Genomic DNA, 26,478 nt, shown 5'->3' with positions numbered 1-26,478 from the left:
TATGTACCACATTTTACTTATCCATTCATCCGTTGATGGGCACTTAGGTTGTTTCCATGTTTTTGCTATTGTTGAATAGTGCTGTGATGAACATAGATGTGCATATGTCTGTTTGTGTCACTTCTATTAGATCCCTAGGGTATATACGTAGGAGTGGAATTGCTGGGTCATATGGCAACACTAGTTCTAGTTTCTGAGGAACCACCAGACTATTTTGCACAATGGCTGTACCATTTTGCATTCCCACCAGCAATGGATGAGTGTTCCAATTTCTCTACATCCCTCCAAAACTTGTTATTTTCTGTTTGTTTGTTTGTTCGTTTTAATCTTGGCTCTAATGACTTTTTAATTTAATTTATTGTATTTTTTTATTTTAAAATTTCCATTAGAATAATTTTTATAATTTCCAGCTTTTTGGTGAAATTTTCCATGTTGTCCTTTATTTGCTTGAATGTATTAATCAGTTATTTTAAAGTACATGTCATACAACTGCAATAACTGAGTCACTATGAGTCTGTTTCTATTGTCTGTTCCTTTTTTATTTTTTGCCTCTGAGTCCTGTTTCTTGGTACATCAGTTAATTTTTTACTGACTGCCAGCCATTGCAAATGAAAAAGTATACAGGCTCTGGATGATACTAGGTCCTTCCACAGAAGATTCATCCTATTTTCTGCCAGGTAGCAGAGGGGCACATTACCTTAATGCAATCAGCCAACGAGCTGACTTGAGGCTAGTTTACAACAGTTGCTAGACTCAGCCTACCTCTGGTTTGCCCCATTCCTGAGATACAACTTTCTTTTTGTTGTTCTTGTTAGTTGCTGTTGAGTTGGTTTCAACTCATGGTGACCTTATATATAACAGAATGAAATGTTGCCTGGTCGTGTGCTATCTTCATGATCATTGGTGTGTTTGAGTCCATTGTTGCAGCTATTGCGTCAATCCATCTCACTGAAGGTTTCCCTAGGGAGTCCCAAACGAGACTAGTGGTGGGCGTTTCTTAGGGATCTTCCTCCTTGAGAAGTTCTGAACTCCAATTTTTGTCTCCTCATTTTTTTGGAACTTCCCAAAACTTTGCTCTACTTTTTAGCCACTCTGCTTTGGCTTCTAAACGTTTGCCCTGTTGAACTTGATTGGCAATTTTTTGGAGGAAAAAACCTGTATGAGCATCAGGCTCACTTTTCTGTGCTTCTCTTCTCTCCAGGATCATGGCCACTCAAATCCTGGCTGGCTTTGGCAGGCTTTAAACTCTAATTTTTGTCTCCCCAGCCCTGTGATATTACCTAAAACTTTGCTGGCTTCTCTGACTCTTAGGATCCACCCCTCTACCTGGCATCTGGGCCAAGAATTAACAAATATCCTAAGTGGGGGGTGGGGCGGGGTGGGGGGAACAAATGCAAAAAGTTGGGCTTACTTTGATGAGCTTCCCTGCTTTCTGGGATCTCATCTATCAAGTCCTGGCTCTCTGACATCTTCAAAAAGGAATTTGGGGAATTTTGTTTTGTATTTTATCTGAGTTTTCTAGTTGTTCTCAACAAGACCATTGGTCTGCTACAGGTTACTCCATCTTGAATCAGAGTCCCTTATATGGTACAATATTTTAATAAGTATTGGGCCACCAAGGATTTTCTTGTATATTTATATCATCTATGCGGGCCACTCTGTCCTACAGGGTCGCTATGAGTTGGAATCGACTTGACAACAACAGGTTTGGTTTTTGGTTTTTGATGTGGTCCATAACTGGATTAGAAACCAGAGTATCGGTAACAGTACCAATTTCTATACGGTGGATTCTGACTCATGGCGACCACATTTGTGTCAGAATAAAACCGTGCTCCATAGGGTAGGTTTTCAATGGCTGGTTTTTCAGAAGCAGATCACCAGGCCTTTCTTTCAAGGTGCCTCTGGTTGGACTCGAACTTCCATCCTTTCAGTTAGCAGCCAGGCACATTAACCATTTGCACCACCCAGGACTCCAAAAGCCAGAGTACCTAGGTCTTTATTGTAATACGATGTTTGCAACACTTTAAGATATAAATGATGATGATGATAGTGTAGTGTGTGTTTCAGTCAGGGTTCAGTGCAGGAAACCAAAGCCACTCTTAAAGTGTTTTAAGCAGGAAGTGATTCCTCCCACCACTTTATTCACAAAAATGCAATTATACAACTTATTTCACTTGATATCATATATCATGGCATGCTTCCAGGTCAATACATACACAGCCTTTTGGTTTTTTAATTTGAGCTATAATATGCCATAGTGTGGGTATCCTGTAATGAATTTAACCATTTCCCTAATGATGGACATTCAGGTTGTCCCCAGGGTGTTGTGCTTGTTTGTTGCCACTAAAACCCCACAGTAAATTTCCTTATTTGACAACGAGTATTGGTGCTTTTATTTCTGGGCAAAATAATTTTCCAAGCGAGATTTCTGGGTCCAAGGGTCTACATATTTTTAAAGTGTAATTGCTGCTACTAATTTCTGAAAAGTTCATAACAATTTACAGGAAGGAATTTAGAACAGGGAATTGGGTACTTACAAAATTGCTGAAAGGTCTAAAGGAGTGGGTGTGGGCTGGACTTTGAAGAATAGTTCCAGAATAATAGAGAGCTGAAATATCAAGGAAACGACTACCTCTGTCTGGTCCTGCCCCTAGAGCTCTGCTAGAATCAAGAACCTACCACTGCCACTTCTGCGGCTGCCACAGCTGCCTCCCAACACCCAGGAGCAGGATGCAAGCATCCACAGCTTCCCCACAGGGATTAGAAACCAGATCAAGGTGCTTTTGCTGCTGCCACTGCTGGGGGAACACCTCAATTCCTCTTGATATCCTGGAAGCTAGAGAATGAACACTGCAGAAAAACCTCGGTTATACAGATGGGACTACTCTTTCTCACTTGACACCCCACTTCCACCTGCCAAACCTCACAAAAGTGCATCTAATTGGTGATATTTAATTCCCATGCAAAACCTTAGCTGCAAGGGATTCTGTGGTGGGAAGGAAGTGGAGTAAACCAATCCACAGTATTAGGCCAGTCTGTAGTTCTTAAACAGTATTATTAACTACCCACTTCTGCATAAGGCTGTATAAGATGCTATTTTTAGGCCTGCCTAACCACTGGACCTCAGAAGCTGAGGAAGAGACAATTCACAAAACAGGATATGCGTATGTCTTACAAAAATATGGGAAAAGGATTTTTAAACAGTTACTAGTAATCCAAAAATGTATATTAAGACCAGATATCATTCTTTTGGCCTGTGAAATTAATGCATATGAATTTGAGACTACCTGAAGCTGATGACAGGGCAATAACATGGATACTTATTCACTGATGGAGAGAGCATAAATTGGTCCAAACATTTTGGAAAACAATTAAAACATATATGTCAAGAACTATTACTGCTGTTCATTCATTCTGGCCCAGTAGTTTTACTTCTGGGACTATGTCATAAGGTAATAATCCTAATATACTGAAAACAGGTTTACATTCAAAGATATTAATTGTAGCATCATTTATAATAGTGAAAATTGGGAACAACCTACATATATAATAATAGGAGAATGGTTGAATACATTTCAGAATAGGCACAAAAATAAATATTCTGTAGCTATAAAAATAACACAAAAGTAAAATGATAATAATGTTAGCCAGGAACTTTAATTTTAATCCATTGAAAACTATAGGCACAATGCCTTGTCTATAAACTTTTCAAGGACCTGAAAAGGTGTTTGCAGCTTGAAAGACGTTATTGGCTTCAGAATGTGAAGAAAACTGCAAAATCAAATTCAATAAATATTTAATTAAATGGTGAAAATGTAACATCAATTTCATAAATTTTTATATTTTGTATTCGGAAAACTTTCAATACATTGATTGGAGAAATGGTTAGTTAGAGTGGATCACTTTTTAAGAATTTCCAAGTATATAAAACCTCTGTTAGTAAATCATAACTAATAATTACATTTCAAAAGCAAACGTTTAAAATTCTTCAACTTCTTAGCAAAAATATATTTAATGTAGGATGCGGGTACATCTTAATATATACGTATCTTAAGATGCAGGGTGGATGCTCCAAAAACAAGAGCTCCTAGGATTTAGCATGGTCTTAAAATGCAATGTTTTGAGCCAAACTGTGTGCCAGGCACTTAATATGCATCATCTATTTTAACTTCCACAGTAGCTCTGGGATGTAGTTCTGTTTGTCATTTCTTTCATTTGAGGATACTAGGCTTTAGGGAACTTCAGGGAATAACTCGAGATCACACAGCTAGGTAAGGCAGAGCTGTGTCCTTAATTAGAACATTTAAAAAAAAACCAAAAAAGTGTTGCCATCGATTCTGACTCACAGCGACCATATAGAACAGAGTAGAACTGCCCCGTAGGGTTTCCAAGAAGCGGCTGGTGGATTCAACCTGCCCATCTTTTGGTTAGCAGCCGAACTGTTAACTACTACTCCACCAGGGTTTCCAATGAGACCATCTGTACGTTATATTGCCGATTTTTTTTTAAGTCTACAAAATTGAATACGTGGTTTGATAATAATTTTGGAAAAAATACAGTATTCATTGAAGACAAAAGATTTTTTCTGATTTTGACTGTTCTGCATTTTCTAAAATGTTTTTACAATGGTCATACAACTCTATTATTAGAATTTTTTTTTTTAAAAATTGATCTGAGTTTGTTAACAATTGTATAATGGTGACATCCTGTGGCTATTTGCAGTCATTACAGCTTGGCTTTAATTTCAGTTTTAGAATTGGCTACTAGAGGGCAGCACTAAGCTTTATCCTGGGCTGAGTATGGCAAAATGCTGGGTCAGGATTCCACCTCTCCGCTCAAAACCGGAGAAAAACAAACGCATTCATCATGCCATACATACATATACACATACATAAAATACTCTACAATAGGTTGTTTCCTGAAGCAATACCACAAAGTTATTAAGCACCAGGCCCTGGAGCCATGCAGCCTGAGTTTGAGCCCCAATTTCACCACACCATTTACTAGCTCTGTGACTTTGACTAAGTCACATAACCTCTCTGGGCTTCATATTTTTCGCCATTTGTAAAGTGAGGATAAACTGAGCGTACCTCTTAGGGTTGTTGTGAGAAATAAATGAAATAACGCACTTTGAGTGCCAGTTGAGAGGAGGTGCCCAATAATTGGTAATTATTATATTACCTGCTGCCCAAAACTATTCTGCTTCTAAGAACCAATACATATCGTGTTGAGTTCTATAAGCAGAGAAAGATTTTGTTTTTACTACTGAATTCACCAAAAGAACTATCACTGTGTTACGGTTTATATGAAACATTCAAAGGGAGGTTGAGAATTTCTCAGAGCCCAGGCACTGAAATGAAGCCGACCCGCTTTTTAATCTGGCCTGGCCTTGGGCAAGTTACTTGACCTACCTAAACCTTGTTTCTCTAAAATGGGGAAAATAATATTACAGGCTTCATAGAGTTTCTGTGAGGATTAAAATGAGAGAGTGCTCTTCACCCATGTAGTTCAGTGACTGGTACGCAGAGTTTGCAGCAACTGTTAGCTTTTGTTTTCCACCTTATCCTCAGCGGGGTTATTTCTGACAGAGCAGCCTTTGTGGCAAAATTGCAAAGTCTGACTTTAGCATCCTTTCCTGTAGTTCTCCTCTCCCACCCTCACTCTTCCTCTCCTCACCTCCCTTGCTCCCCAGGTTCTTACGTGACTTCTTGACTGCAAAGAGCTCCTTGTCCAAGCCTTGTTCTGGATGATCAATTAGGAACACATCATTCTGAGCCTGTTTTTATAGCCCCTGCCCCAGCCCTGCAGAGCTATTTATCATCTGTCCCAGGCTAATGTCAAGTGAAGCCTTTGCAACTTTCCCATGATATATGTAAGTGTGAGTTGGTGTTTAACAGTAAAATAAAAATTCTTTGAATGTCAAGGAACTGCATTTTTGTCTTTGCAACTAAAGATAAGAGGGAAGCTAGGGAGATGTGTCTGGCTTTACAATCAATCTTGTGGGGAGAAGGAGTGGAAAGGAGCGTGGAGAGGTAAGTTGATGCCTGAGGAGACACTGGGTTGAGCCATATGAAATTGCTGGTTCAGTCAGTCGAAAGTGGCTGAAATATGAGTGATTTCATGTGGTTCGACCCAATGGATTGGGTGGTGGCACTGTTAAAGAGAAAAAGACTCCTGGAAAGTCCCCAGGGCTGGCAGCCAGGTAAAATGGCCCACGTGGTTTTGGTGATGCTTATGGATAAAATCTGGTCTTGTAACAAGGTGGCCGTTGGCTGTCCCAATCTAATCTGGGATGGTGGGGGCGAGTCCTTGTTATAAGTTGTCTGGGCACCCTGAAGCCACTTTCTGGGGCTCAAGGAGATCCAATAGTTTGCCCAAGTTCACATAGACTGTAAGTAGAAGAGCTGGGATTCTGTCTTAGTTTGCTAGTGCCACTGTAACAGAAATACCACAAGTGGGTGGTTTTAAAGAACAGAAATTTATTTTCTCAGAGTTTAGGAGGCTAGAAGTCTGAATTCAGGGCACCAGCTCTAGGGAAAGGCTCTCTCTCTGTAGGCTCTGGGGGGCAATCCTTGTGTTAACTTCTATAACCCTGGTATTCCTCAGTTCCTTGGCGATTTCCATGTGGCATCCATATTTCCTCCATTTTGTGCTTGCTCGCTTCTGTACGGAATCTACTCTTGTCTCTCAAAAGTGGTTAGGTTTAAGACACATCCTACACTGATATGCTCTCATTAACATAACAAAGAAACCCTATCCCCAAATTGGATTACATCCACAGGTATAGCGGTTAGGATTCCAACACATTTTTGGGAGACACAATTCAATCCATAACAGATTTCAACCTAGGTCTTTTGCCATCTTGGGTTCTTTCATTCCATGGCTTCATAAGAAATAAAGATCATCCAGAGCTGATTGAATTCTGTACATTTTTAGGCTTTTATACTGGGAATGAAGAGCAGGAACAGATGTTTCAATAAAATCCAGTAGAACTCCATGAACATTCTGTTGCTATAGGTGAAGGAGAAGCCTGAGGGACAATATTTAACCAGACAAGGTAGCTGATGTCTCTGACGTAGCGGTTCTACAAGGTCTGTAGGAACGATTCCTAAGATTGTATTTGGAGTTTTCATATAATACAGTCATGGGCCGCAACTTCTGACTACATATACGTCCGCGGTCAGGCACAAGCCCTCCGGAGGATGACCAGAGCCCTACTAGGCAATGAGCCCGCCCTGCCGCCCCCTGACCCGCAGAAACAGATTCCCCTGTTTCTGGGAGGAGTGGGCGCCCGGTCCTGCTCCTCAGTGCCAAGGTAAGCAGGTATCATGGGCCAGGCCAAGGTTGGGGCGGCTGGGTGGCCAATACTGCACCCCTGCTGCCCCGGCCCGCGTCGGAGCCGCCCCGCCATGACCTTCACCGGGCTGTGGGGCCCCGGACCGGACGGGACCCAGCCAAGTGTTCACGTGAGGCGTCCGCAGTGGGAGCTGCCCAGTCCGCGCACCCCACAGCAGCCTCCTGGCCGTTTGCCTGGGAGCCCCACGCCGCTCGGACCCGGGTGTTGGCACAACGTCCAAATCCATAACATCCTATTTTACGGAACATATTGTGGACGTTAAGCGACAGATGCATGACTGTAATCCCTAAGAATGGATTTGGAGTTTCCGTGTATTTTTAGACTAACAACGACTCTGAATGGTCTGAATTTCTGTTCTAACATCATAATTAATTACACTGTAATGAAGCCTAGACATCCAATGGGTATTTTTGAGGCTATGGATAAATCCAGTGGGCTCCATCCTGTGATTTCTTTCAAGAGGCAGTGTTTCATAATAGTTAAGGGCCTTGACTCTAAAGCTAGATCCCTTTGTTTTGCCGTCTGATTTTACCGCATACTAGTTGTGTGTCCTTGGGGAGGGGTGTAGAGAGGGTAACGAGTGCCCAGGGGCGATCTTTAAGTTGTGCCCCCCCCCCCAATTTCAAGATGAACAGACATTGATAGCAGCGTCCTGTCAGCAGAAACACTTTCCCCCCTCTTGAAGTCCAGCTGCCTCAGTTAGGCACATTTCATATTTGTGGCACCTCAGAATGTTCCGCACCTGGTCTGGCACTCCCTTGGACTTGTGCCCAGGGGCAAGTGCCTCCCTCTGCCCCCTCGCTATGCCTCTGCCCTTGGGCAAGTTATTTAACCTCTCTGTGCCTCAGTTTCTTCATCTGTAAAAGGAGGATGTTAATAATACCCGCCCATAGGGTTGTTGTGGAAACCCTGGTGGCATAGTGGTTAAGCGCTGCAGCTACTAACCAAAAGGTTGGCAGTTCGAATCCACCAGATGCTCCTCGGAAACTCTATGGGACACTTCTACTCTGTCCTATAGAGTCACTATGAGTCGGAATCGACTCGATGGCAATGGGTTTGTTTGTTTTAATAGGGTTGTTGTGAGGATTCAATGAAGTAGTATATGTGAAGCTTGTAGAACAGTGCCTGGCACGTAGTAAACCCTCAATAACTGTTACCTGTTATTATTAAGAGAGAGAGAGAGACAAATGTTTGTGACCTTCTTAATCAAAAGAAAACAAATTCACTTTAGAAGTTTTATTTATGTGTATTCCTACCAGTAAATTTACAATTTCACATCTTTTCTGGATTTTGGAGAATTCTTTGAATGATGATTCCCTTGAGCAACCCAGTCTTCATCAGAATCTTCCTGTAAAATACCTGCTGGAGGTCACTTATGGCACCATGGCACCAGTAGGTAGAGGAAGCTAGGAAGCCTTCACTTGCACCAAATTTTCCATCAGGTCACCTGAAATTTTACAATTAGGGGTTATTTCCTTCAGGTAGTGTCACTGTATTTTCCCGGAGCCGCTGTTAGCAATCATTGTTGGAGGAATAGTACAAGAGGTGCATAAGTAGAATGTAATAAAGATAAACACGAGCTTTTTTGGAGCCAAGTTGTGTTGGGTTTGAATTCTGACTCCACCACTTACTAGAATCAGACTGTCTGGGTTCAAACTTTGGCTCTACAGATCATTGGTTGTGTGACTTTGGGTAAGTTACTTTAACCTCTCTGGATGTCTAGAAATTCAATTAGTGTCTACGTTATGGGATCACTGTGAGGATTAAAGGAGATAGGACTTCTAAGAGTGCTTGTCACATGGTTGTTGTCGTTAGCTGCTGTAAAGTTGATTCTGACTCATGACGAAACCATGTGTGTCTGAGTAGAACTGCTCCATAGGGTTTTCGAGGCTGTGACCTTTCCAAAAGTAGATCACCAGGCTTGTCTTCTGATGTGCCTCTGGGTGGATTTGAATCACCGGCCTTTTGGCTAGCAGTCGAGGGCTTAACTGTTTGCACCATCCAGGGACTCCTGTCACATGGCTGTTGTTGTTAGGAGCTGTCAAATTGGTTCTGACCCATAGAGACCCTATGTACAACAGAACATAACACTGCTCAGTCTTGTGCCATCCACACAATAGTAGGTATGTTTGAGCCCATTGTTGCAGCCACTGTGTCAATTCATCTCATCAAGGATTTTCCTCTTTTATGCTGACCGTCTACTTTACCAAGCATGATGTCCTTCTCCAGGGACTGATCCCTCCTGATAACATGTCCGAAATATGTAAGACAAAGTCTCGCCAGTCTTGCTTCTGAGGAGCATTCTGGCTGTACTTCTTCCAAGACAGATTGTTCGTTTTTCTGGTAGTCCATGGTATAGTCAATATTCTTTGCCAACATAATTCAGATGCATCAATTCTTCTTCGGTTTTCCTTATTCATTGTCCAGCTTTCACATGCATATGAGGCAGTTGGAAATACCATGAAATGGATCCAAACCAAACCAAATCTGTTTCCGTCAAGTCGATTTCGACTCATAGTGATCCTATAGGACAGAGTAGAACTGCCCCACAGGGTTTCCAAGGAGCGGCTGGTGGATTCAAACTGCCAACCTTTTGGTTAAAAGCTGAGCTCTTAACCACTGTGCCACCAGGGCTCCATGGATTGGGTCAGGTTCACCTTAATCCTCACAGTGACATCTTTACTTTTTAAAACTTTGAAGAGGTCTTTTGCAACAGATTTGCCCAATGCAATACATTGTTTTATTTCTTGACTGCCAGTTCCATGAGTGTTGATTGTGGATCCAAGTAAAATGAAATCCTTGACAACTTCAGTCTTTTCTCCATCTGTCATGATGTTGCTTATTGGTTCAGTTGTGAGAATTTTTGTTTTCTTTATGTTGAGGTGTAATCCATACTGAAGGCTGTAGTCTTTGATCTTCATCAGGAAGTGCTTCAAGTCCTGTTCACTTTCAGCAAGCAAAGTCGTGTCATCTGCATAACAAAGGTTGTTAATGAGTCTTCCTCCAATCCTGATGCTGCATTCTTCTTCATACAGTCCAGGTTCTCTGATAATTTGATCAGCATACAGATTGAATAAGTATGATGAAAGGATACAACCCTGATGCACACCTTTCCTGACTTTAAACCATGCAGTATTCTCTTGTTCTGTTTGAACGACTCCCTCTTGGTCTAAGTACAGGTTCCTCATGAGCGCAATTAAGTGTTCTGGAATTCCCATTCTTCTCAATGTTATCCATTATTTGTTATGATCCACACAGTCAAATGCCTTTGCATAGCCACACAGTTAGCACCCAATAAATATTATTATTGTCTAATTTATCTGCATCTTGATATCCTCATTTATGAATGGGGAGAATAATATCTACCTCTCATGTTGCTGTGAATATCAAATGAGAAAATGTGCATGTAAAAATGCCTGCCATGCTAACGTAAAAAACACACATGACACATAGTAAACCCTTAATAACTGCTACCTATTGGCAAGGACATGGAGTAAGAGGAAGCTGCAAACACTGATGGTGGGAATGTAAAATGGCACAACTGCTTTGGAAAACAGTTTTCCGGCTCCTCAGAAAAGTTACACCTAGAGTTACCATATGATCCAGAAATTCCACTCCTAGCTATACGTCCAAGAAAGTGAAAAACATGTCCATACAAAAATGTACACATGAATGTTTATAGCAGCACTATTCTTAATAATCAGAAAGTGGAAACAACCCAAATGACCATCCACTGATGACTGGATTAACCAAATGTGCTATATCCATACAATGGAATATTGTTCTCCAATTTAAAAGGAATGAAATAGTGATACTTGCCGTCACATTGATGAACATCAAAAACATTATGCTAAGTGAAAGAAGCCAGTAACAAAAGCCCACAGACTGTATGATTCTATTTACAGGAAAAGTCCAGAATAGGCAAATTAATAGAGACAGAAAGTAGCTTCGTGGTTGCCAGGGGCTTTGGGGAGTGGGACGATGAGGAATGACTGTTAACAGGTACATGTTTTCTTTTTGACATGATGGAAATGTTTTGGAATTGGGTAGTGGTGACAGTTCCAAAACTCTGTGAATCTACTTAAACAAAAAACCAAACAAAACTATTGAATTGTACACTTTAAAAGGGTAAATTTTATGTTATATAAATTATATCTCAATAAAGCTGTTACAAAACATGTCACTATATTGAAGCCCTCATTTAATAGAAGTCATTTTTAGCCATTGATACCTCACCTCTCACCTTGGGAATCCAGAACAGGGACCTGAATGAATGGTGCCCAGAACAGAAACGGGCTCCTAAGGGAAAAACAATGGCTAGATCTAAAGTATGGTGGGAAGTTGCAGAGGTGAGGGGAGAAGTTGGGGGTCTCTCTTGGAAGGAAAGGCAGTGAAGGCACTTAAGGGGAAGAGAAGAAGGAGACAAACTTCACCTACTTTGAATTTTGCAGAGAGATAGCCTGGGTCACCTTTCATATCCTGGGCTGGAATCACAGTTGATGAATGTTCTGGCATTTAATGCTGTCCTAGAGAAAGGGCGATTTGTGATTGTTAGATCGAAGGGAAAACGGAAGAAAATGGGGGCAAAATCCAAGGGTATGTGAATCAGACTTTGAAAGGTAGAAGAAAGTGGTAGTGTGTGGAGGACCACAGTTTTCCAGATGACTCTAAGTGTTAATCTCTGGGTCATTGCATTTAGGTCAGCAGTAACGCCGCTACAGGCGGCATCAGTTTAAAGGATTAGAAGTGTCACCCTAAATCCTAATCCTGGTCTTGGTCTGGGGATACCGAACAGTGCTTCACAAAAAGATTCACTATTTCTCTCAATTATTTACCCCATTAATGGAATTTATCAGCAGACCGGATTCCTTGGCAGGATTATGAAGGCATAGAAGAACACACTAAAATGGACCTGCTGGGGTAGCCATGCCAGTGATTTGCATGCGAAGGTGGTAAATTGAAGACATTTGAGCAGTGAATTACATGGTGAGTCGTTGACGGCTCTTATTTATAAGAAAGATTGTAATGGGAGATAAACAAAAAAATGTTGTCCACTTGTGATTTCAGAATTCTAACTGAGATGCGTTAGTTCTACTGCAATATGTATTAAAAAAAAAGAAAGAAGGAAAGAAAGAGGAAAAAAAGAGCCTTCAAGACACTTCAAATCAAGATTTGGGCTCAAAGGCACACATCCAAGCTTTCATTTAGTTTCTCTCATGATTCTTTTTTTATTTCTTTCTAATGTTGTCTTATACAAGTTGTTAACTTGATTCAGGCCATAACTGCAAAGATCAATCATCCATAGACGTTGTCAGCTTGACAAACTTGGATGAGGAACCGTTTCCCTCAGAGCTCTTTGTCATTGTCTCTTTTCGTATACGTTTAAAGAGCAGGTGCTTTCCTTGTGAAACCAGGCTTACTACTAGATTGTGAAAGCTACCTGAAATGAAATGAGGCATCCCTACGCTCCAGCCACTTTCCTTGGAAGCCGGATCTCATGCAGGTGTTCATACCTGAGTTACCTAGGCAACAGCCCCAGAACAGCTGTGGGTCTGCAGTGTTCTATGTCTAAAGTTTCATACTGTCAAACCTTTATTTTAGTTATGTCCATGTTTCCCATTAACCCTAGGGAAGCCTTTAACTGGCTTGTTTTGAAGACAGTGTCTTTTACACGAGAGCTTTATAATTTAAAAAAAAAAAAGCAGGTGAAGACAGGCCTCCCTCTCTCCCTCCCTCCTTCCCTTTCTTCCTTTCCACTCTCTCGTCTTGTCTTGGTTCCTTACCCCCTTCCTTTCCTCCCTCCCTCCATCCTTCTTTAATTCCCTCCCTTCTTTCCTTCATTCCTCCCTTCTCTTCTTCCTTCCTTCCTTTGTTCCTTCCTTTCTTCCCTCCCTCCTTCCCTTCTTTCCTTCCTTTCTTCTTTTCCCCTTCCTTCTCTGTCTTTCTTCCAGGTCTTCAAACTGGTTCTTTCTGGTTAGACCCCCTGCTGAGAATCTGCATTTCCACCCTCCAGTTATACTAAATCCAAATCTACTTTCTAACAAGATCCCCAGGTGATTCTAAGAATGAACCAGAATGAACCGGTTCGAAGCCCTGCTTTCTTCCTTCTTTTCAGATTAAGCTTTCTTCTGCAAAATCTTGGGTTGGAGCATCAACACTAAATCTGTCAACACAGAACTTTCTGGTGACTCTCTCCAGAGGGTCCTAACAGAGTCGGAAATACCACCCAGTTCATGATATGGAGCCCAGAAAGAATGGAAGGGCAACCTTCAGCTTGGGGGTTGTTTACCTTGCAGTTAACAAAGGGAAAAGAGCAAGAACAACCTAGAACAAAAAGGGTACTTTCTGACATATGGCTTGAGGAAGGACCCATGCTGTAAATGTATAAACTTGGAAAATGCTAAAAAAATAAAATAAAATAAAATAAACTTTAGAATATATTATGGGGTAGACATTGTGCTTAGGAGGAATGACTTGGATTATAACATAAAGTGTCAGCCTTACATCCAGGAAGATGGCTGATCACTTTGATCTGAGTGGAACCAAAAATCCTTTCCTTTCTCTATTCAAAAAGTGATCTACTGTCCTTGCCTACCTGCAACTGATACTTGAAATTGAAATTATATTATTCCAGATTAATTCTTTTGGCATAAACTTCTCCCCATGCCCTATTAAAACATAAACACTCTTGATTGGGGTGCAGTAGGGAAAAGTGTCAAATATTATCATCACTTACATTTGAATTAAATTTACATTTGAAGTAAATTATTTAAAGAGCTTCTCTCCCTAGAATTGGTTTTCTCTCCATTAATGGAGAGGGCAGGTAGAGCTGGCCTAGGGTGTTTAAAGACTACTTTGCCAATTGGATGATTTTGCCAAAGGTAGGTTCTGACAGAGGCCTAAAATACAGTCTATTCAAGGCCATAGGATTTATAAAAAATTTCATTTGTACTCAAGGATGAATTATCCCATAAGCAAGGTACTCACAGGTTTACTTGTGCTTACTTACTAATCTGTCGTGAACAATTCACCTGTCTTTCACCACATTAACGATGTGGTGAAACTCACGTGAAACTGATCACGACAGATTAGTAAGTAAACACAAGTAAGCCCGTGTGTACCTTGCTTACTGTAAGCCTGTTGTTTACTGGTTAATCCGCCCCTGTTTGTACTCTGTGTCTCCTCCTCGCTATTCCAGCAAATATTTACTGAGTACCTGCTATATGTGAGGCACTGTGCAGGGCACTGGAGATTCAATGGTGAGCAAAAGCAAGCAGGGAGCTTACAAGTTTCAACTTGAATACCAGCCATATTGGTGGGCATTATTGCTTGACTTCTCCTGATGTATGTAGTTGCTTTTACTGGTGAGATTTCTTGGTCAGGCTCCTATCCTTTCTCACTTTTTGTAGTTACAGGCCTCCCGCAGACAAGGGTTTTAAATGCATGTTTGTTAGTAATGATGATCAGATAGCAGATGGTTTTAGGAACCCAGGGCCTCAGTGTAGCATAACTCCAGGGTAGAGCAGGGACTGTTCACACTGTAGGTACCTACTGGAAGATTCTAGGCCTAAATGAAGAAACGATCAGGAATTAGATTTGCCAGATAGAAGTAAGTGCAAACCACTTGGGAGAATTTACCTCCAGTAAGAAGCTAATTAGAGCAGCAAGGGCTAGAGAATGTTGAATTAACTCAGAAAACAGTTTAATCATGCAGAAGTTTGGAAAAGTCACTGCCTGAAAGAAGCACAGAATCCCAGAATCAATGTATGTTAGAGAAGAAAGGGAATGGCAGATTCTTTTGTCCAAATGAGGGGAAAAATCAGAGACCTAGAAAGAGGAAACAATTTGTTTAAGGTCACATGATGAGTTAGGGGCAGAACTGGGTCCAGGACCCAGGCCTTCTGATTCTCAGTGCAGTCCTCTTTGCAAACAGCAAGGAAGAACCAGTATTTATTGAGAGAGAACTGTGTGCTTGGCATTCTATCTCATTTAATCCCTTACTTCAAAGGCATTAAATTACATTTACCCCCATTTTGCAGATGAGGAAATTAAGACTTAGGGCTAATAAGCCAAAGGTTGTACTCCTGGACCTCCCATTCTAGGATTAAATTCATATAGAATATAATGTGACTGGTGCCTCCCACCCCGAGTTGTACAACACTATGCCTAGTGATGGAGAAGTGGGCAGTCCCAGGGCTGGGCTTGAACACTAGTAGAAAACTCCTTCAGGTTGGATAGTGACTTTCTGGCTGGTCCTCTCAGCTTACTCTGCCACCCCCTGCCCTTTACCCAGTTTATTCTTTCATAGGTAACTAAGGAAATTTTTTTTAAAACCATAAATGAATCATTCAAACCCAATATGGGTAGCATTGAAGGTATTATAATGATGGTCTCAGTGAATTCATAGACTAATTCTGACCGGCTATTAGCAGGCCTCCTCATAGAGTGCTCAATCTACCTGGGAACAAGTCCCAGTTCTACCATGGTGTGCCCTCAGACAAGTTATTTACCTCTTCTAAGCCTCAGTTTCATCATCTGTAAATGAGGGTGATAATAGTACCTACCTTAAAGGGCTGTGATGAGGTGTTTTTTTTTTATTGAGTTTGCAAAATAAGATAATACAAGTAAAAGAGTTTAGCCCAGTGTCTGACACATAGCAAAACCAAAATGCCAAACCAGTTGCTGTCAAGCTGATTCCAATTCATGGGTACCCCATGTGTTGCAGAGTAAGACTATTCCATGGGTTTTTAAAAAAATTAATTTTATTGTTGTTGTCATTGAGAATATACACAGCAAAGCATACACCAATTCAACAGTTCTACATGTACAATTCAGTGACATTGATTACATTCTTCAAGCTGTGCAACCATTCTTACCCTCCTTTTCTGAGTTGTTCCAACTTCATTAACAGAAACTCACCGCCCCCTAAGGTTCCTATCTAATCTTTCAAGTTGCTGTTGTCAATTTGATCCCATATAGATACTGTATTTTTATGCAAATAATGCACAAATTCTGTTTGTTTGCCAACCTTGCCCTCCTCCTGAGAGGTATTTTCTTAATTGTGTGCTATGCTATCTTTTTTACAACATATTGTTATAAAAAATTAGCATAGCATGCTTATGAAAATACCTCACGGGGAGAGGAAGACATAGAATGTGTTATTTGTGCAAAAACACAGTAGTTCTTAAAAAAGCATAATGGGTTTAGGTTAGCCTCTCTGTCTTCCTCTGGGCTTACCTTGGTTGTAGCACTTCTTATTCTATTTAGCCATTATTTGTTTGTACCTCCATCTCTCTTTTAGACTCCAAGAGTGCAGTGTGGGTGGAGAAAAATGGACATATTTAAAACTATAATAATGATAATAACATCACTAGTCTAATGCTAATGTTATGCCAGGCACTGTTATAAGCACTTGATGTATGTTAACTCATGTAACTCTCACAACCCTGAGGTAGACAGCTATTACTCAAGTTGGATCAATAGGACTTGGTGATGGATTGAATGTGGGGGCAAAGAAGAAGGAGTCTCAATTGACTCCCAGGTTTCTGACTTGAGCAAGTGGGCAAACAGTGGCTGGAGGTGCCATTTGGTGAGATAAGGAGTACAGGTAGAGGAGGAGTGTCAGTATGGGGAAAGAAGCTCTCAGTTTGGGGACTGCCACTGCCTCCCCCAGGCTCACTCTTTTATCTGTCACTGAAAAAGCTAGATGCCAGGGTGCTCTAGGAGCAAGCCCTTCTCTGGACTGGCATGGGAGGTTCCCTATTTCTAGTTTGTATTATAGCAACGATATTGGACTGTGTGATATCTCTGTCCTTACAGGACCTCATGCTTTCAACCACAAGGACTGGGCAACAGTGAGGGCAATTGCCATTCTTTCATAATGAATGTTTTCAGAAGTTTCAGAAATTATATGAATAACAGACCTTTTCCTCTGATTGACAGGCATTTGGAAACATCACTGTCCATCTTGGGACAGCAGAATACCTGCCAGTATTTCTTCATTAGCTTGCTGCAAGCAGGAGGGCTATGTTCCCGGGACCCTGGCCCTTGTCTCGCCTTATGCTCTGGTTCATGGCTACCAGCAAAAAGCTAGGACACCATGGCCTTGCATCCTCCAAGCTGCTGTGGTGCTTGTGCCTCCTGGTTGTCATGTCCTTCCCGCAGCAGGTGTGGGCACTTCCCTACAAGGTAGGAGTGATAGGTCCTTGGGCTTGTGATCCATTGTTCTCAAAGGCCCTGCCTGAGGTTGCTGCTCAATTAGCTATTGATCGGATCAACAGAGACCCATCCTTGGACCTGGGCTACGCTTTTGAATATGTGATTCTCAATGAAGACTGCCAGACTTCTAGGGCCCTCTCCAGTTTCATTTCCCACCACCAGATGGCCTCAGGATTTATTGGACCTGCTAACCCTGGCTACTGCGCGGCGGCCTCGCTCCTGGGAAACAGCTGGGACAATGGGATTTTCTCTTGGGCTTGTGTGAATTATGAATTAGACAATAAAAATAGCTACCTGACCTTTTCTCGGACACTCCCTTCGCCTATCAAAGTGCTGGTAACCATCATGAAGTATTTCCAGTGGGCTCATGCTGGAGTCATTTCCTCAGATGAAGACATTTGGGTGCACGCAGCCAATCGAGTTGCAAGTGGCCTTCGGAGCCGTGGCCTACCTGTAGGGGTCGTCCTGACCACAGGCCAAGACAGCCAAAGCATTTTTAAAGCTCTCCAGAGGATTCGCCAGGCAGACAGAATTCGCAGTGAGTGTTCTCCAGGCTAAGGTTTAAATGTGGCTTCAACAAAAGATACTAAAATCTCTAAAAGGTTTCCTATCCTTACACCTTAGGATCGCACATCAATCCCCAGTTCCTTATGTGTTTGCCATTTTTCACTCACACTCAGGCCCCAAAACTGTCCTGCTTCAACAGAGTCTGTCTTATGGACTGAATGAAGGTATACAGAACTAACTCTGTGGTTAAAACGCCTTTGGGTGCCAGTGCCTGCCCTCAGTACGTGGGTGGGGAAAAGTAGCATCAAGGGCAACTCTAGCCACTCATCCTTTTTGTCCTTGGGAGCCCCATCGTTTCAGACCAGCCAAAGAGGGTTGTTCTTTTTTTTCTATTGTGGTAAAAATATATATAACACAACATTTGCCAATTTAACATTTTTTTACGTGTACAATTCAGTAACACTGATTACATTAATCATGTTGTGCCACCATCACCAGTATCCATTGCCAAATTTTCCATCACCATTAACAAATAGTCAGTGCCCCCTAAGCCGTGACTCCTCCTTTTCCCATCCCATCCATCCCTGTTGTTGTTGTTAGGTGCCGTTGAGTCAATTTCAACTCATAATGACCCCATGTGACAGAGTAGAACTGCCCCACAGGGTTATCTAGACTTTACAGGAGCAGATCGCCAGGTCTTTCTCCCTTGAAGCCTCTGGTGAGTTCGAACCACCAACCTTTCCGTTAGCAGCCAAGTGCTTAATGGTTTCCGTCATCAGAGCTTCTTTTCTATCCCTGGTAATCACTAATAAACTTTGGTCTCTATACATTTACCTATTCTAGATATTTTATATAAGTGGAGTCATACAATATTTGTCCAAAGAGAGGTTCTTATGGCTCCCTTTTTGTCTTAGTCACTGAGGGAGGTTTGCCTTTGACTCTCTCCTGGACACTTTCCTTTATAAGTACCCAGTGCCCTTGTATCATCACATTCCGCTTAGAACCTGTCTTCTCTGGACTCCAAAATGCATGCCCACTCAAAGCAGCCTTCTCTTCCTGAAGCACACAGCACATTGATATGGAGGGGACCTAGCTGATAAATGAAAGCAAACGAAAATGAGAAGTCTGCCTGCGTTTCAACATGTTCCCCCTTTGAAGGGAATTTTTAGTTCAAAGTTGATTTTTGCAGAGACAGTGAACAAAGTTTGACGCAAAGGACTGGCCCACTGAAGCTACCATTTCCAGGGCATGTTGGGTGGAATTTTGGGCAGGAGGGCCCTTCCTGGCCCTCTTGAATCAGACTTTTTGACTTAGACTTATGGCCAAACCACGTGACACTCGGTTTTGATTTTTTCCTATTCCTTTTTTTTTTTTAATATCTCCACTTTGCTTTTCTCTGGAAAGTGGCAGTGATTTGTGGGAACACTGCTCATTGCCCCTTGCAGCCACTCCACCACTATAGGACGGATAGCTCAGAAACTACTTGTCAAACTGATTACAATTAGGATTAGTCCTGGTCCCAGTCATTTCCTTAACATAACAATGGGCTTATTAGAGAACAGTCCAGCTTAAGCCTGGCCCATAACCAGAAGCCCATTTTGAGTTTCAAGTGTCTCCAGTATTGGACCTTAATTATGCTCATTAGGGGAGTATGAGGGCAAGAGTTTTTAGTTCCAGGAACTACTATAGTCTGCTTCCAGCCCCAGTCTACAAGATCCTATAATGTTAAGCAATCACTGCAGCTCTGATTACTTCATAATAGAGTTTGATACTTTCAAAGCAGAGCACAGCATTATTTTTAAAAATATAAAACCATTTCCAGGGGGAGCAATGCCAGAAACTGGCTAACATATTTAGTATCATAACATTATAATATGGTACGAATCTTCATGAAGCCCAGCGTCTCCTGCAAGTTTACATTCCATGAGTGTTTCACGTCCCACCCATTCTAAATAGTATACTTTGAAACGACATTTTGGCCCTACCATGAAATGTTAAATAAATCCACGTCTTGAAGCTCTTTGGACTGTCAGACTGAGAGAAGTTAGGATTGAGTGCTCACCACCCACAACTCATTTCAGGCAGGGAGGTAGTAAATGTACATATTATTGCCCTTGCATTAGAGATTCATTCCTTTAGGTCAATGGTTCTCACTCTGGCTGCACACTAGAATTATCTGGAAAACTTTAAAAAAATGACTGGAGCCAGAGCCCCAGCCCTAGAGATTCTGATTTAATTAGTCTATGGTGGGGTCCCAGCAAAGGTATGCTTCTCAGTGCAGCCAGACTTGAAAACCACTACTTTAAGTTAATGAAAATGCAAATAAATGTTCCTCACCTTAAGTCATTTTTGTCTTAAGATGACTTTGTTTAATCAGATTGTTTCTTTATAGCAGTATAAATCAACCCATTAAGGGAATGAAAATGCTGAGATTGGGTGGAAAAAAAACGAGAGAGCAGGGGCTGTGGTTATAGAGCAAAGGAAGACCCTGGACAGCAACAGGAAGTGGAGATGTTGTTGTGTGCCATTGAGTGAATTTCGACTCATAGTGACCCCATGTGACAGAGTAGAACTGCCCCATAGGGTTTCCTAGGCTATAATCTTTACAGGAAGGAGCCCTTGTGGGGCAGTGTTGAAGCACTCAGCTAAGCTACTAACTGAAAAGTCAGTGGTTTGAACCCGCCAGCTGCTCTGCAGGAGAAAGCTGTGGCAGGCTGCTTCCGTAAAGATTTACAGCCTTGGAAACCCTACTGGGCAGTTCTACTCCGTCCTATGGGGTCGTTATGAGCTGGAATTGACTTGATGGCAACAGGTTTGTCTTTTCGTTTTGTTTTGGTTAATTTTTACAGGAGCAGATCGCCTGGTCTTTTCTCCCACAGAGTGGCTGGTGGGTTTGAACCTCTGACCTTTTGGTTAGCAGCACAGTGCTTTAACGATTGCACCACCAGGGCTGGACTCAGAAAGATAAAAGGGACTGAAGATAAAGCTCTGCATTCCAGGGCTTTGCCTCTGATTTCTAGCAAAACATAGGCAGACTGATGAGGCATGCTGGTACCTCAACAACATACGTTAGAATGGAGGTGATAGGGTGGTGGGCAGGAAAATTGAACTATTAGTTGGGCTATGGCCTAAGTATATCCTCAGGCATGCCAACTGGTGGGTGGGATGTGGCAGCAAGAGTTAAGGAAGGGGAATGAGTCTTAAAGTAAGATAGGCCTCGTCGTCAACTTGATTATCCACTCCGTGCAGGACTCCATCCAATGGGAGGAACAGAAGCAGGCTAGAGAGAATGAGCCAAAAATAAGCAGAGTATTAGAGCTCTAGCCAAGTGAACTGGGGTTCAGAGCACATCCCTGATCCCATTAGAAAAGAGTTCATCTAGTGAGAACCTGAGTCAGAAGCCAAAGAGTATGGATTGAGCTAACATAGCAATGAGGAAGGCAAGGTGGCAACACTCCAGGCATAGCATATACCAGACCAAATCTCTAGCTGACTTTCCAGCCCCTCCCAACTTGCAGGAATGAGGCCACTAAAGTATTCTTGGTTGTTATCTCTCTTGACTGACAGGGACTAAAAAAGCTCTAAGCTTTCACATGGAAGCTGTGTGTGACCTCAGCTGAGTAGGGTTGAGGAAGGCGGTGTCTGACATCTTCCCAATTCTGCTGGATATTAGGCTACTTCTTAACATCCTGGATCCCCTAAGCAAACCTTCAGAGAAGGACCCTTTGTGAAGGGTCCAAAATACGGTGGAAAGGCACCCATTCTTTTGATGGGGGCTTGACAATATTTGGAAATGATGGGAATAGTTGGAAGATTGGTTTTCTCTCATCTGCTCACAATAACAGTGATCTCAGTCTCATGGTGGTAGTGATGGTGGTGGTGATGATGGTAGTGATGGTGGTGGTGGGGAGGGAGGGGAGAAGAGCTAGTCTATTACTGGCTGGCATGCCACTTCTCTTTCTTGTAAAGTAATGTTTCCAATTAGAAAACATCACTGGCACCTTACCGAGGTTAGAGGAAGTCTAACCTCAGAAACAGGTCTGAGTTGTGCCTACACAATACCAAGGCAGTGATAAACTTAATAGTGAAGATGATAATGATGATAATGATAGCTGTGGGATCTTGGGAGAGGGAACATCAGAGGTGTTAGCAGATGCTATCACAGAAACAATAAAGGTAACCGTAAGACTACCTTACACGTGAAAAGCCCTCTACAGTTTATCAGGCATTTGCGCATAGATCATCTCATCTCATTTCATCTAGGAGAGAGGTATTTTCTCTCAACTTTTTCAACACTTATAGGTCTCACAGTAACAAGTTGGTAGGTGTAGGCATTATTAACATCAAAGAATGGGGTAAATGAAGTCTCAGAGTACGGAGCTTCAGCCTTTCCCAGATTCTCAACTCATTTCCCTTATACCTTGGGGCATTACCAATTAACTTCGTTTCTGACAAAGTCAAACATAGGAGATACTATTTAAAGACAAGAGCTTCAACTTACAGTCAGGGCTGCTGTGTGTGGTCATGTAGCTTGTGCCCTGCAAAAGGGAACTTAGCTGAGTGGGCATGTGAAGGTCAATATCCAGTCCACTCTCTGCTTCTCAAACCATGTGCCCCGATGGAGGTTTTTGTCTAATTGAAGGATGGGGCACCTTTTCCTAAGCATTAAGGAATCATTCAGAGTCCCTGGGTGGTGCAACTGTTAATGCTCTGTGCTGCTAACTGAAAGGTTGGAAGTTCAAGTCTACCCAGAGGTGCCTTGGTAGAAAGGCCTGGTGATCAACTTCTGAAAAATCAGCCATTGAAAACCCTATGGAGCACAGTTCTACTCTGACACACATGGGGTTACCAGAAGTTGGAATCGACTCTAAGGCAACTGGTTTGGTTTTTGTTGTTGTTTTTTAAGGAGTTATCCACTCACCAAGAAGGGTACCTACAGGATTGCATCCACCTAGAAGGAGTTCTATTTTCTAATTTGTACAAAGGCTTGCAAGAGACTCTACAGCTTTTCTGAGAACTTTTCAAATGGCTATTTCAAGCCCTCTTCTCTTACTTTCACCTCTTTGCCCATCAGCTCTATACTTGGCTGATTGTGAAATCATTCCAGTGTGAGCCCTGGTGGCACAGTGGTTAAGAGCTATGGCTGCTAACCAAAAGGTCAGCAGTTTGAATCCACCAGCCACTCCTTGGAAACCCTATGGTGGGGCAGTTCTACCCTGTTTTATAGGGTCACTATGAGTCAGAATAGACTTGAGAGCAATGGTTTTTTTTTTTTTTTTAATCTATATAGCAGTTTAGGAAATGATGAAGAAAACATACGTTGCAGGTGTGGAGCAATATTAAAAACTTTTCTCAAGCTAGGCAGCAATGTTAAGGCAATAAATGCACTTGCAATACCAGTTTTATTTGTTATAAAAAAAAACGCAGTCTGTTGCAGACTGAATGATCGTTGAATGTAATATCTGTCTGCCATCATGCTGAGCTACTTGGGCTAGTCCAACACTGGTGGCAGTCACAGTGGTGGCCTCAGGACTTAAGGCCGAAACTATATGGAGTATCCTCAGCTGATAGAGATAGTCACCCATTGCCTAGTACATATTTTTAATGTGTGTTTGAGGGCCTCTTGCACTGAATCACACGGGAGGGGGGAGCTATGAAACATGCAGAGTCGTCCCTGAAAGCTGCATGTTTAGCACACCTCCCACGTGATTCTGGTACTCACTGGTTGGGGGCCACTGGCCTAATCACTAAGGAAAAGGCTCACTGAAGAAAGGCTGCCCTTTCTTTGTCTGCTGTTAGATGTGGTCTTCTTATACATTCATTTAGGAGCCCTGGTTGCACAATGGTTAAACACTTGGCTTCTAACTGAAAGGTTGGTGGTTCGAGCCCACATAGCAGCTCCGTGGGAGAAAGACATGGTGATCTGCTCCTGTAAATATTACAGCCTAGAAAAACCTATGGGACGGTTCTACTCTGTCACATGGGGCTGCTATGAGTTGAAATCGACTCAATGTAACCTAACAACAACAACAGACAGACATTCTCTAAACTTGGGTGGGAGAAAACAGACAAAGAGGGTGTGAATCTCCTTTCACAGTATGGCCAGATGGGGTGAATTCTGGGGAATGGGAAACTTGAGATAAATAAAACACGGTATGCCTCCCTGCCTCCTTTGGCCTTCTTATCTACGAGGCCCCAATATTTGTTAAAATGAAACTGGTTAAAATGAATGTCAGTGGCAAGAAAATGAAAAGCAAGGCAGTGGAGTGGGGGGTTTCTGTGGATTGGAAGGAATAGCCTCACTATTTCTGTCTTGGGGTGGCAGCATTTGTAGGCTCATTGATATGCATTTGGCTTCCAAGGACTTCTTCAGTACTAGCTAGTGGAACCATTTCCATCTCATGAAGTGTAACATTGGGCCCAGTTTCTACCAGAGAGGACTCTGTAGCCAACAATCTGAGAGAAAGTGAGTGTTGCCTTCTAAGAAACACGGTTCCTCTATCTCAGGTAAATAGTTGACAGAATATTTCAATATAGGAAGAGAAGTAGGAGTGGAGTGACTTTGGAATTGGCTTCTTTTGTAGTTTTGTCATATTTCTTGCTGCTAGTATTGAGGATGAAAGAGTTCTAGACAGCCTGCCAACCTGCCATACTGGGTACCACAATATGAAGATATAGCTGCCAGACAGCTGGAGTGGAGCTCAAGTAGATCAGAGAAAGTGCTAATATTACATCCTGGTGAGATGGGATCTCAGGAAGGTGCATCCCCTGGTCCTTGTTTTGGCTATAGAGTGTCTTGACTGTTAACAGTCAGCATGGAAACTTACAAATTAGCATTTATTCAGTGTCCACCTGTTGACCCAGGCCTTGCCTAGGATTTAAGGTTTCTGTACACTAATCCTTTCCTGACAACAACTTACAGGTGAAATCCCAGTTTAATGAATGTAATTTTGAGATAATAAAGCTATTTAGTAAAATTATCCTGTGGAACAGATGCATCCACAAATCCCTGTCCACAAAGCACTCGATCTATTAAATTAAGATGCTGTTGTTTGAATTCAGTATTTATGCTTTCTGCTTTAATTGTGTTCAGCGGCAGGATTTTGCTATGCGAAAATTTGAGGAGCCTGTGACCATTCTCTCACGGGATCTCCATTTCCTCATCTATAAAATAAGGGGGGTAGTAAGGGGTTGAGCTAGATGGTCTCTAAGGATCTTTCCAGTTCTAAAAATTGTGATCCTTTGTCTGAAATGTCATCAGGGTAGGCCAATCAAAGAAAAATAAAGAGGAGAAATTCAAGTTACAGGTAAGGTCTTGGGCATAGTTAATGACACTAGGCATTGAAGACAGGCATGGTAGTATCTACTAGGCCTAGGAAATATCATTTTCAATTGTTCCTCCCTCCTAACAATCCAAATATGCCCTTGTCTCATATCTCAAGGAACCCCCCAAAAAAATCTAAATGCACAACCTTTTCTGAAGAACCTGTTAGTTTGCAAACATTCATCCATGCATTTATTACATGCATGATATGTATCATACATATACCAATAATATGCATAAAATGTATACCAAAATACGAAGAAAAATAAGGTAAAATCCCTGACCTCAAGGTGTAGTTCACAGTCTCATAGTAGAAGCTGATATAAATAAATCAGTGCGATAAATCTTGTAAATGCCATGACAGAACTCAGTTCAGGGTACAATGGGGCTCTAACCCAGTGTTACAAGTCAGTTTCCCTAAAACAGTCTCTCAGATGGAGATTTGTGTGCAGGAAGCTTATTGGAGGAGTGCTTTCAAGGATCAACACCTGTAAGGGAGAGAAGGCAATAGAATTGAACAGAAAGAAGAATTAAACTATGATGCAGTCACAACAAAGGCCTCAACCAGTTCCAAAAGAACCTCTGGAGCTAGAATGGCCCTTCAGAATTGTCCAGAATTGAAGTGAGGAGTCTAGGCCTTTATACCTCCATGTTGACCAGTCATTGGGTGTCGGCTGATACATAGAAAGGGGCACACCGGTATGATAATAACTGTTTAACAACCAGCTCTTCAGGAAAAACAAAAATCCCTGATTTGCAGTATTTGCTGATTTCAATGGTATAATTACTCCCTCTATGACCAATTTCAAGCTACCAATGTGACATTATCTGGCTCACACAATTCCTGAAAATTCAACAAACAGCTTTTGTGAGCCAGCACAAGGCAGCTCCAGCACATTATTGAGGGGATGTGACCTTGTGTCTTAGGCTGGGTTCTCTAGAGAAGCAAAACCAGTAAAGTGTATAAATACATATATAGAGAGAGATTATATCAAGGAAACAGCTCACACGATTGTAGAGGCTAGAACGTCCCAAGTCCGTGGATCAGGGTAGAGGCCTCTCCCAAGTCACA

General features: G+C 42.0%; 1 protein-coding gene across 1 annotated transcript in view; it reads left to right on the top strand.

The window, feature by feature from the left end:
• Positions 1-17,383: 17,383 nt before the first annotated feature.
• GUCY2F (guanylate cyclase 2F, retinal) overlaps positions 17,384-26,478 on the top strand; it is a 130,415-nt gene continuing 121,320 nt past the window's right edge. Inside the window, 1 exon segment of the mRNA XM_004379764.1 lies at positions 17,384-18,113. Coding sequence (XP_004379821.1) covers positions 17,384-18,113 — 730 coding nt within the window.

The sequence above is a fragment of the Trichechus manatus genome, unplaced genomic scaffold, assembly GCF_000243295.1.
Source record: "Trichechus manatus latirostris isolate Lorelei unplaced genomic scaffold, TriManLat1.0 scaffold00068, whole genome shotgun sequence".
Taxonomy (NCBI): Eukaryota; Metazoa; Chordata; class Mammalia; order Sirenia; family Trichechidae; genus Trichechus; species Trichechus manatus.
Note: the sequence above shows the minus strand (reverse complement) of the source record. Positions and strands in the feature narration are given on the sequence as shown.